Raw genomic sequence first — 12,884 nt, forward strand, 5'->3', positions numbered from 1 at the left:
TTGAGCAAAATCTTAAAATTATGTTACTTTTGCTTTGACAGGATACTTTGTTTTTAGGATACAAAAAATGAATAAAAGGAGATAATGACAGCAAAGTTGTGCAAGAATGCAATCAAACTAACACCAAATTTAAAAAAAAAGAGGCAGAATCGTAATAGAATAATATTAAGTGTCAAAATGACAACACATTATTCATCTTTCATTGGAAATCACCATTAGATGTTTATAGAAGTTTCAAATTTTATGGTACTACTTTTCAGTGGAAGGTGTTTCAGAATATGCATCTTGTTTTAACACAGTGAGAGAACCTGCAGAACACTTTGATAAGACTTGTATTTTTTAGATAACACTAATGTGAGGATGAATTACAGTTGCATATGCAAATCACAAGCTGCCCTACTACAGTGGCTAAAACACCATCTCTCTCTTCCATCTTGCTGCATAATCTCATTCCTCCATCCCCACTTTTTATCTATACCAATTATATACAATATAGTCTTAGTCTTGACAATTAACTTGTTTCAGAAATTAGCAGCTATGTAAGCCAACTGCACTGAAATAGAAGAAGAAGAACAAGAAGAAGAAAGTACCTGTACATTGAGTTTTTAGCAACTAGTGGAATACCTAAGCGAATCAGTGTAACAGCACTGCAAAGCAATTATGAAATTATATTGCATGATGTTTTCTTATATTTTCTTGGCTTGGAGTTCAATACTTACTGACAGTGACTTTTTGATACAACTGCTGACATTCATCACTAAAGATTTTCTAAACCCTCAGTAGATGGAAGAGACAGAGAGAAAATGTTAAACCACTTTGCAAGTCTTTTGTTTAGACTCATTTATATTATTAAAAGAGCTACTTTTTTTGCTAAGTCATTCAGTATGAAGTTGGCTCCCAGAAGATTACATACAGGGATTTTATAACATTAGATAAAAGAATTTTTTACCGATTTGTATGTTCACTGAAATTACTGTAAATGATATTATAAATATTACTTATTTGGGTTTGACAATTATACAGATAACGCTTGGAATTTATGATCCAAAATGATTTTCCCTCAGTTCTGAGATCTGACAATACATAGGAATTATAAAGACCATTTATTTTTATGACCGGTTACAAAACATTAAAACTTGTAGAGAGTGAACCTGTCCACTGAGACTGAAATTTGTGCATGTGGGTTTCTTGACTAAATGAATGAAACTTCTGAATAGATTTTAAAATCACTTTCTATCTTACCGCCTTTTTTTTTCCTAATAATGGTTGAAAAATTACAGATACCTGGATTAATTAACTCTACCTTGTAGAGAGATATTGATTATGAAATAAAGATCTACAATTTTGAAACAATTTCCGCAATTAAACCATTGTATTCACAGAAATGTTTGGGCTACAAATAGCTATGGAGACAGGGGTGTAACACACAACTGCAGAAAAGAAAATATTTTATTGGCAAAAATACCAACAGAAAAGCAAGAAACTAAAGTAAATTTTTTTGAACTCTAGCACCCTGTAACGTGTATGCAAATCATACGATATAATGTAATAAGTTTTACACATCCAACATTATTCTGGTTGCAAACTACATCCAATGTTAAAAATATTACAAAATACATTTTACTGATTATACCACTGACGCTTAATGTACAATGAGGTAGATACATTCGGCTTAGAAGCAAATAGATCAAATATGTTATGTCACCAATTTCAATATGCTTATTATACTTCAGTAAACGACTTACAGTGACATTTTTACAAAAGATTTATACCATGGTACAATTTCACTGAAGAGTGTGTGTGTGTGTGTGTGTGTGTGTGTGTGTGTGTGCGCGCGCGCACGGGGGTGGGAGTGTGGAGGGGGGGGGGGGGGGAGGGGGTTGCACACGTGCAAAATGGTTTAAATGGCTCTGAGCACTATGGGACTTCTGAGGTCATCAGTCCCTAGAACTTAGAACTAATTAAACCTAACTAACCTAAGGATATCACACACATCCATGCCCGAGGCAGGATTCGAACCTGCAACCGTAGTGGTCGCTCGGTTCCAAACTGTAGCGCCTAGAACTGCTCGGACACCCTGGCTGGCGGTGCACACATGCATTACACAACAATCTGTCCTCTGGGATATTCAAACACATTTGTGGATATGTGTGTGTGTGTGTGTGTGTGTGTGTAAAGCTGTTTAAACCAGGCATCAGTTCAGTACTATTATGACCTAAAGATGCTACTTCTTTTGGATACTGTATGGTTATTTCAAGCACTAAGTATAATCAATTTTTGGATGTCATCAGTGCTTGAGAGCTGATAAGGCATTACATTTTGAGAGCTCTGCTATGAATTAAAAGCTATTAACTGCTTCGTTCAACTAACTGACTTTCACACCCACATCCCCACATTTTCTCTAGACTTCTGCATTACATCAACGTTTAAGTACCACACATTACATATTAAACCTGAAACATGAACAATGACTGGAAGGGAAAGTTAGATGCCTTACACTTGAAAAATTTGGTGGGATTGTTATCAGATGAAAAGAATCAGATAATGTGCACTACCTTGCAGAAGTATGAATCATAAAGGTTTCCTGATATAGCAAGCTATCATTTGCATCTACATTAAGTTGCCAACAAAATTTTAGTACTGACTTGCTACTAAAAATTCCACAGATTACATTACATCAGTATCACTTAAGACCATTTATATTTGAGCTATATCCTTATCACTTGAGTATTTTGCTTTTGTTGCACTGCACCTGCTACTGATTTTTAAGAGATTTCTTCTTCCTTCATTCCTTTCACAATTATTTTAGTCTGTTTCGTATTTTAACAGTGTTAGTAAAGCTATAAGATTAAACTCACACTGAATCCTCTGTTGGAAAGATATGAGATGTTACCTCAGTGTACTGGTGATACTAATGATGAAAAACAAACACATACTACACCCCCCCCCCCCCCCCCCCCCCCACACACATGCATATGCTTATGCACACACTGAAGACACCTGAAAGAAACAAAATACCTGTGGAATCATCTCATTAAATCATTTAGGGGAAAACCTTTTTCAACCAATGCCTCCTCCTTAGACAGAGGAGAGGCTTCATCATGGTGAGGAAGGAACAGTTTAATTTCCTGTAATTATTTAAACAAACTACAGAAAAAAGTGTACTTAAATGGCCCACTAATTTTAAGTCCAGCATTTTATTGCCTATTCATCCAGTTTCGTCGTATCAGAAAAGTGGGAATGCATTATTTATGCTATATGCTGTGTTAATATGATTATTATGAGAACTGTGTCATTATAGTTTTAGTTTGCCCTACATAAATGTTCATCAGTAAAGTACATCACACAATAGTCTTTCCTTGCCTGTGTTACACACACCAAGTTCTATTCCCTCTTTCCCTTCCACTGTGTGAGAACTCTTCCAATACGACTGCTGTTTTTTAACTATCTTCCAATGCAAGGATGCCCGAAGTTAATGTAATGTCAGCCTGTACTCTGACTATACAAAGTGTTACATTAAAAAACTCTGCAGTATGATATTCCGAGATGTTTTTACCTCTTCTCTTCTTAAACCAATTGTTTACACTTCTACCACTCTCTCTTTCTTGTTTTCTTGTAAAATGTTTACTGATGCTTCTCCTCATACATGCCCTTCTTATTGTCTCTTCATTCCACATCTTATAAATTTATTTTGAAACATTCCTCCTACAACTCCACATTTAAATTTTTTCAGGACTGTCTCTGACTTTCACAATAGACATGTTCAAACGTCATAGAGAGAGATGAATGATTTTAATGTTGTCTGAAAATGTAGTATATTTGTTCTATATTATGAAATTTCAGATTTATTTTGGCCTTCTCCTTCAATTCGTTTACAGTTTCGAAGTTGAAAAACAAAGGTTACAATTTTTCACATCTCAACAAAAATGTTGGGTTTCTGCAGCTTCCCAACTTTTATTTACAAGTCGTCTTAGCTTTATAATTCAGAAAATATTCTGTTCAATTTTATACTGTCAGTAGCTACGTCCTGACCTACAATTGCTAAATGTCCGAGTTTTTTCTCAGTTCATTCTTCAGAATTACATTTCACAGCTGCTATTACTTCTTCAGTAATTCTAACTTTTCTGAAATCAAATTAAGTCTCTAGCATTTCTTCAACTTCCCAGTCTAGTGTAAATCATTTGGTTAATTTAACCACACATAGAAAACAAAGTAAAAAAAGTTCAGCTGAATAAGAATGACAAAAATCATTCTTACTGTTGCTGTTGATCACTAACTTGTCTCTTTCTTAAATCTAGAAAGCAGTATAGACATATGAATTTAGCGAGCAATATGTTTATAATAATGGTGTTTGCTTAAAATCTCTCAAACACTACTTCATAAACCTGGATTTGTGTTACACGATTAAACTAAATACATAACGTGCAGCAGTTAGAAAAAATATTAAACATCAACAATTAATGTAATAAATAAAATAACAAGCCATACCAAAAGCTGTTATCAAAATAGTACACAATTCAAGTGAAGAATGACATTACTCATAAGTGAATCCAATCAAAATACACATTTCTTCCGAGAAAGAAAGAAAGAAAGAAAGAAAGAAAGAGAGAGAGAGAGAGAGAGAGAGAGAGAGAGAGAGAGAGTGCAGAAGTTAAACTTTATTTGTATCACAAACTGTCACTCTAATCTTGCTTCAGATTTCACTCGCAATAAACAAAACTAAAATGCTCCTCTTGAAAACGCTTCAATTATAGTGGGCACCTTTTCATCAAATCCTTTGATCTCCAACATACCAGGATCTGCTGGGTCAATACAATTCAATCCACACATATCTAGTCCAACCGCAATATACCTATAACACAATAACTGATGTAGAATACATTCCTTCTTCAAATTTATAACTAAAATTATAATTCTACTTAACAATCTTAATAGAACATTATCACAGACATTCTTTAGTGAACTTTTTAGTTATTGGTTATTTCTAATTCTTTTAATTTCTCATATTTTGCGAAAAAACTAATGCAAATTGGCAATTTTCACAAAAAATCATTAAATTTGTCCTTCTCTGTATAAAAAAAGTTACAAGTCTGAGGAGTTTGCCAATATTCACAACTTATAGTTACTGAATCTTTAAACTGAATTTTGCCTTCTTTTTACCTCAAGGCATAGGCTAATCCTAAAATGACAGTTCATTTCCCACTTAACAAACTAAGTTGTGATGTCAAAAATACCACCAAAATTGCCAATAATAACATCAGAATTGGCAAAAACACCGAAGTTGGCAATACGTGTACCGAAATTGACAAAATAGAACAATATAATTGGCAAAAAACCAAATATCACAAAAAATATATATAATTTAGCAAAAGATACACCAAATCTGGCAAAAATAGTAAGACTGAATCTGTCAAACAGGTGACACTGAATCTGGCAGTCAAAAAACAAACATCAAATATGACAAAAAATAATCTCGAGTCTGGGAGAAAGTAACATGAAAATTGACAAAACTAGCACCAAAAATTGTAAAAAACATAAGCACAGAAATGTGAAAAACATAACATAACATCGAAATTAGCAAACAAATAACGCCGAAGCTGACAAAAACACTGGATTTGGTGGGAGGGGGGGAACACTAGGGAAAAATAGCACCGAAATTGGCAAAACGACAACACCGAAATTAGGGGAAAAAAAAAAAACATCACACTGAAAATGGAAAAATGTATCATTATAAAAGAAACAATTGGTAGAAGAATGAAGAAACTGACAAAATGAATGATTTTTTTCCTACCCTAGCTATTTCTGTATTTAATCTGCTACTAAAACCAGTGCAGTTCTTGACTTAAAATTAAACCATTTCACTAACTGATCGAATTACAAGGAGACAGATCGGCTAGGCAGCGCTCTCATTCAGGATACCAAATTCCAAGGATTGTGATGCACACATCAATAAGTGGAAAAAAAACTATACTCATATTTTAAAACTGTTCCTTGTTTCCTTAGAAAAGAAAGCCTTAGTTTTGGAGAAGTTTTCTCAAAAGATTTTTCGCTTTTGGCATCATTAATTTATCATTTTGACAATTGAGATAGTAAATGCATCAAAGTAACTGACCAGTGTTCTATTGTATGTAATAGTTATGATTTGCACTTTTTTTTGCCAAAATATCCACTGAACTCTGATTCCGAGTCTGTGTGAGGGCATATGGTAAGCTTATCATTCTTCAGATGGAGTTATGACAGAGGAAAGAGGCAGATTAGAGCTTTATGTCATCCTAGCAGCAAAAAACCAGCTCAGGATCTACCTGACATGATTTATATGGCTTTCACATCATTCCTCCTTAACATGACTCAAGTATTTTACCATTGTGTCACCTTGTATGTCTGTCACAAGAGCAAATTCAAAATGTTGCTAAAACTATGATCTTGCATAAAACCTGGTGCGGCTTTCAGTGCCGTGATGGAGGATATTTCAACATAGACAAGTCAACTAAAAAAATTACCAAAACTATTTAATATGAACATTGTCATCACAAATGATTCAGTGCGACATGATCTTTCACAGCGGTGGTGTGTGAATAAAGAAATTCAATACTACAAGCTAAGAAACTGTGCAATAAGTTTAACTATGTAAATCTGCTAGATCTAAGTACTATGAACTGTGATAACCACACAAGCCACACACTGCACTTAAACAGAAAAGGAGAGGCCAAGCTAGGTTCCCTCTGAAGTGAACTGTGCAACAAAGATACCAGCAGTAAGGAGGAGGATCCAATTGCTCTGGACTACAACCATGAGACTTTTTCAGGACAGTAGTACATTTTCCAACAGGGGTAATTGATACTGTCACAATCTGACATATTACATACTGATGGGGGAAAAAATCACAATACCAAAAAGTAATTAATAGCAGTAATGAAATTTTGGGAATACATTTTTCTAGGGAATATACTTAAGTGATTAAGTTGGAAGATCAGAGGTTAATGTAAGTGCAAGATAAGCCATTGCAAATGTGAAATACTGGTACATTAATAACCGGTGGAACCACCAGAGTGTTGAACGCAAGTATGTAGATCTGCACGCATTGTGTTCTACAGATGGAATGGAGTTCCAAGTCCATTGCACCTGGTCGGTCAATACAGGGACGGTTAATACTGTGTGTGGATAGCGCTGGAGTTGCCGACCCGTGAGGTCCGATATGTGCTCGATTGGAGACAGATATGGTGACTGAGCAGGCAACATGTTGACACCCTGCAGAGCATGTTGGGTTACAACAGTGGGATGTGTGCGAGTGTGATCCTGTTGGAAAACACTCCTATCTGTTGGAAAACACTTCTAGGAATGCTGTTCATGAAAGGCACCACAATGGCTCAAATCACAGACTGACACACAAATTTGCAGTCAGGATGTGTGGGATTACCACGAGAGTTGTCCTACTGTCACACAAAGTCGCACCTCCAAACCCCAAGTCCAGGTGTAGGTCTGGTGTGTGTAGCACACACACAAGTTGGTTGCAGGCCCTCAACAGTGCCACCATGGCACTGAGGCAGAACCAGCTTTCATCAGGAAACATAACTGATCTCCACCCCGCCCTCCAATGAGCTCTCACTTGACACTAATGAAGTCGCAAATTATGGTGGTTTGGAGTCAGTGGAACACATGCTACAGGGTTTCTGGCTCACGTCTGCCCTCGAAGTAACCAATTTGTAACAGTTTGTTGTGTCATTGTGGTGCCAGTGCTGTTCAGATTGCTGCTGCAGATGCAGTATGAGATGCCAAAGCCATACACCAAACATGGTGGTCTTCCCTTTCAGTAGTGCAATGCGGCCATCCAGGGCCTGGCCTTCTTGCGACCGTACATTCTCGTGACCACCACTGCCAAGTCTTTTTCTGTAGTGTCACACATATGGAACATCAAGCTTCTCATAGCATTATTACACAACCTCATTCAAACTCAGTGAGATGTTGATAATGGCGTCTTTATAACGTTAAAGATATTTTTGACTAACATCAGCTCACCATGTCCAATCTCAAAGGTAGATAATACTCACGACCGTAACAGCGTGTATTTAATGCAAACCTGATTTGTATCCTCATAGTGGCACTACTAGCATCACTCATATGCAATTGGTGTGAAATTTGAATAGACATCATCTTTCAAATGTAGAAACATGCCTACCAACTTTCGTTTGTGTCACAATTCCTTCTCGGTGTTGTGATTTTTTTTTTCCATCAGTGTATTTATAGACAGGTCAAGATCAACAGTGACAGTGTACATTCACTTGTTAATGCCCTTTCTGGCCACGACAGTCAATTGCTTATAGTAACCGACATCAATCTGTGCAACAATTCTGTACATTCTTGGAATAAATGATGAGACCATTAAAAATTTTAATTACAGCCAGAAAGAGGTAGACTGAAGTCCAGTTTTCAATGAAACAGATGTAAATAAAAAGTATAGTATGTTTTTAAATGAATTCATGTTGCTCTTAGAAGCTACCTTTCACAAAAAAATAAAATAAAATAATAAAAGAAATCAGAAACAGCTGTGTAAAGACTGACAAGAAAACATGGCTCACTGCAGGAATAAAACATCTTGCAGAAAGAAGAGATGCTATATAATTGTCTCAGAACTTGCAATGACCCAAAAATACAGCAGAACAACAAACTTAACTGTGTTGCCTTAAAAAAGGTAGTTAACAAGTCTAAAAGTATGTGCACAAAATCTGAAACTGAGAAATCAGGAAACAACATAAAAACCATTTGGAATGTGATAAAGCAGGAAACTGGCAGAAAAACTGGGAACATGACACTCTCAGAAATTTTTTTTGAAAAAAAAGGTGACAACATTGTAAACAAACCTGAAGTGGTTGGAGAAATATTAAGCAAACATTTTTGACAGCAGCACAGAAGGCTGGCTGTAAAGGATCTGTGGATGAAGCAATGGTGGTGCTACAGCAAGCTATTAGAAACAGAACACTGCATATATCTCTCCCTTATGTTACAGTATGAGAGACTGAAAGAGTAATTAAGCCAACAAAAAATAAAATATCTGTTGGTATGGATAATATTGCTAGCAAAATATTGAAATATTGTTCTAAATATGTAAATCCAGTATTCTGTAAAACATTCAATACACCTCTGCAAGAAGGAATTGTCTCAGGTTAAAACTGACTGTAGTGATACCATTATTTAAAAAAGGTGATAAAAGTAATGTCACGATCTATCGCCCAGTCTTCCTTTAAACTGTATTTTCAAAACTATTTGAAAATCTCACGCACAGAATGATGTCAATCATCTAAATATCCACATCATCCTCGCCAAGTCAGCTGAGGGTTTGTGCTAGTCTTTCTACCAAACAAGCAATATTCTCTTTTAAAATCAAGTTTTGGAAGCTGTTAACAAAAAAAATGTCCACCAGTAGGTATTTTTGTGTGATCTCTCGTAAGTCTGACGTTGAAAGCAGACTGCAGTACTGAAGGGCTTATCTGGAGAACAGCATCATCTGAGAGGGACACCTTAAGTTGTGATGGATCACAAGACTATTTTAGGTCCACTGTTATTTCTTATTTTCATTAATGAGCTCCACTTTGTTCCAATAAGATGCATAAATCTACCCTTTTTGGAAGATATGACAATTCTCCTTGATGAATTGCCAAAAAGAGTCCTGAACACAGTTTTCATTAAAATATTAAACTGATTTTCTTAAAGCTGTCTCTCACTCAATGCAGATAAAACCCATTACACAAAGAAAGTGACAAAGTGTAGAGATCAATCCATACACAAAGTGGAGGATACAACATCCTTAGGTTCTTGTATAAACAGCAAATGTAATTGGTCAATCCATATTACGAATGACAATAATGACACTCGACACTCAATCGTCAAATTATCATAAAAATTACAACAATTAAAAAGTCAAGAATGATGAAGTGTTTCCAAAAGCCGCACTGCTGTACGAAGGTGCTTTATTCACAATCACTGGTTTCACGTCAGTATAGATGCATCTCCACGATTATAGTGTTATATTTCCACAATATAGATGGACAATACGAAGTCCTAGCTTTGGCACGTTATCTACATTAAAAGTCAAACCACAATGGTGGATTGTTATAACAAAATTGAGTACACCCAAAAATGCTTGTAAAATGTACACAGTACGACTGCTGAGTGAGCCAGGCCTGTTAGAACCATTTACGATATCTTATAAGATCTGGTAGACACCAACTGATAAAACTGACCAGGTAAAACTTAAAACCCTGTGTAATGTTTGTACTTCTGTCTTATTGCTAACAGACCGATGTGGTGTAAGCAGCCCATGGAGGCTCACAATTAAATGAGAGATTGTTTGATGAAAACCGGTTTAATATTTCAGCGAAAACTTTGTTTGGGACTACTTTCTGGCAATTCGTCATCGAGAATTGAGGTATAATCTGCAAAAAGGGTAAATTTATTGAGTGTACTGCTAGCCTCCACAGGCTGCTTACACCTCATCAGCATACTAGTAATACAGAAGAAGTAAGCTGGTCAATCACGGCCAGTAGGATGGTGCCCATAATGACCGGACATCAGGAAACTGCACTTAAAGACTGCACACGTGAAAACCATTCCAAACTCACCCTGAATCGTGTAGTAACAAAGTAATACATGAAACTGATCCAAGTAATACAAATATGGCTTTACTCATAAACCTCTGAACAATAGCGGAACAAAACAAAAGAATCATGCAGAAGGTGCAACATAAGTAATACACAGAGCAACTGATATGCGTGATACAAACTAAGAGAACATAGTGAGAGGGAGTCACTGCTGCCCTGTGCGTATATAGGCACGAGTCACCAGTAGGCAGTGCAGCAGAGACCATGCCACAAGCACACTTCCTACAGGAGGTCTCTAGTGGTTGACCCATGCCGATAACACTCACATGCACTAGCAGCAGGATACAGCAGTCTGTGACATGTTTATTATCTTTCTCGTCATTGCTAATATTACAATTGTTTTGGAACTAGTATTTATTAATTTTGTGTCATAGAGCAACAAGTTGCCCCACTCAAGGACAGTGCAACTTACAGTGCAACTTACAATGTCCTTGTGGTATCGATAGCAATGATGCCACGGCTTAGGTGCAAGTTATTTAGTTCGCACTACGACAGACACTGACGACAGCACCCTCTAGCCAGTGCTGTGGAGGTCTACGAGCTCCGCTACAGATTATGCCCCATTTCATCAAGAGCTGACGGCAGGACATTTCGCTTCAGCTTCGCACCTACGTACTAAGTTATGTATGCCTCTGTAAATATTCATGCACCAGTAAACCACTTTTACTTTCTTGCAGTTCCTATGTGTATTATCTTTTCCTGCTCCTGCCCAAGCACCGCCTTCCAGGTGGGATACAAAAGATGGCAACAATCAGAGATTAAATTTATTTTTTTTCCTTTCATTTCCTATCATTCCCTATTTTTCTCAGTACTGCTTTGGTTTTTTTGTTTTGTTTTTTTGTTTGTGATATTCTCATGTGCCTGAGTGACTGTACCTAAGTGCTCCAACCTTTCGCTATATAGAATTTCATTTGTGTAAACCATGACTTCACCACATGAACAGGCTTCGCTGTCCGATCTTGTTCATTTTCAGGCTCAGCAAATGATGCAGCTGCTTGCTGCAATAAATGGACTGGTCACACTACAAACTGCAACTACTTCAGCGCCTCCGACGCCACCGCCTGTACCAACGCCGTCGCCGACGGCGCTGCCATTTCGTGCCTTCAATTCTGACATTGAACGCTGGCCAGAATACATTGGCCAGTTCGAGGCACACTTCGCAGCTTACAACATACCAGGAACAGAGCGGCTTGCTCTTTTCATTGACAACGTGAGTGTTGTGCTATACCGTGTGCTTGTGAAATTGTTTCCCACCACCCGCCCAGAAACTAAAATGTATGACGAATTGATTGATGCTTTGAACTCCCACTTCCATGACAGTGTAAATGTTGTAGCTGCACGTTACAAATTCTTTTGTCTCTAGCATCTCCCTACTCAGTCGAATAAATCTTGGTTAGCGGACCTTCAGGTATTAAATTCTGATTGTGACTTTAATTGCTCATGTAGACGCTCATATGCAGATATAATGATTAGAGACGCTATTGCGCAGAATGTGGTGGATCAACCGCATCCGCAAACAAATCCTCAAATTTAAAAACCCGTCTTTGCAGGAAATAGTGGACTTGCTAAACAGACAGACATGGCTACTTCCGCGTTCAACGTGACCCCGGGTGTGTGTACTGTTAGTGCGGCAAAACACACGCCCTCCCGCACGGCCAGCCACGTTGCACCGCTTGCGCACACGTAAACACGTTTCAAGCCAGGCACCTACTCAGAAATCATGTCCGAACTGCTTTCGTGCCCACCCACGGGATGGTTGTCCATCCCATCAAGGAGAGCGTTACTTTTGTAGTAAGACAGGACATGTGCAAGCTGTGTGTAGTAAGAGAAACACTAATTCACAACTTGTCTCCCATTCACGTGACTCGCACAGGCGTCACCACAATGGCAACCGCCAAGATCATGATTCACATCAGCCTATGGACTTTAATGCCATTTATTCAAAGCCTTCTGCTTCCCATGCTTCAACAGCTCGTCATGTGAATCAAGTTTTGCCAGACACTTCCTCTCGCATTCAGTGCGATGCGAGGAAACTTTTTGTGACTTTGCACATTTGTGGATGTTCTGTTTGCTTGCAGCTGGACACTGGTGCATCAGTTTCTTTACTGAACAAATCGACTCATGACTTGCTTGGTTCGACCCCACTACGTCATTCACATTCCACGCCGACTGCATTTACTGGACAGGAAATCCTAGTGCTCGGCATGTGTAGTTTGCTAGCCATGTATG

The 12,884-nt window shown here is 37.5% G+C and overlaps 1 protein-coding gene across 3 annotated transcripts in view; it reads right to left on the reverse strand.

The window, feature by feature from the left end:
* Positions 1 to 3,775: 3,775 nt before the first annotated feature.
* LOC124554887 (60 kDa SS-A/Ro ribonucleoprotein-like) overlaps positions 3,776 to 12,884 on the reverse strand; it is a 129,432-nt gene continuing 120,323 nt past the window's right edge. For all 3 annotated transcript variants that reach the window (XM_047128562.1, XM_047128560.1, XM_047128561.1), the window contains one exon: positions 3,776 to 4,852. In XM_047128562.1, the coding sequence (XP_046984518.1) occupies positions 4,720 to 4,852 (133 nt within the window). In that variant the 3' untranslated portion in view covers positions 3,776 to 4,719. The remainder of the gene's footprint in view (positions 4,853 to 12,884) is intronic.

This window comes from Schistocerca americana, chromosome X (genome assembly GCF_021461395.2).
Source record: "Schistocerca americana isolate TAMUIC-IGC-003095 chromosome X, iqSchAmer2.1, whole genome shotgun sequence".
Lineage (NCBI taxonomy): Eukaryota > Metazoa > Arthropoda > Insecta > Orthoptera > Acrididae > Schistocerca > Schistocerca americana.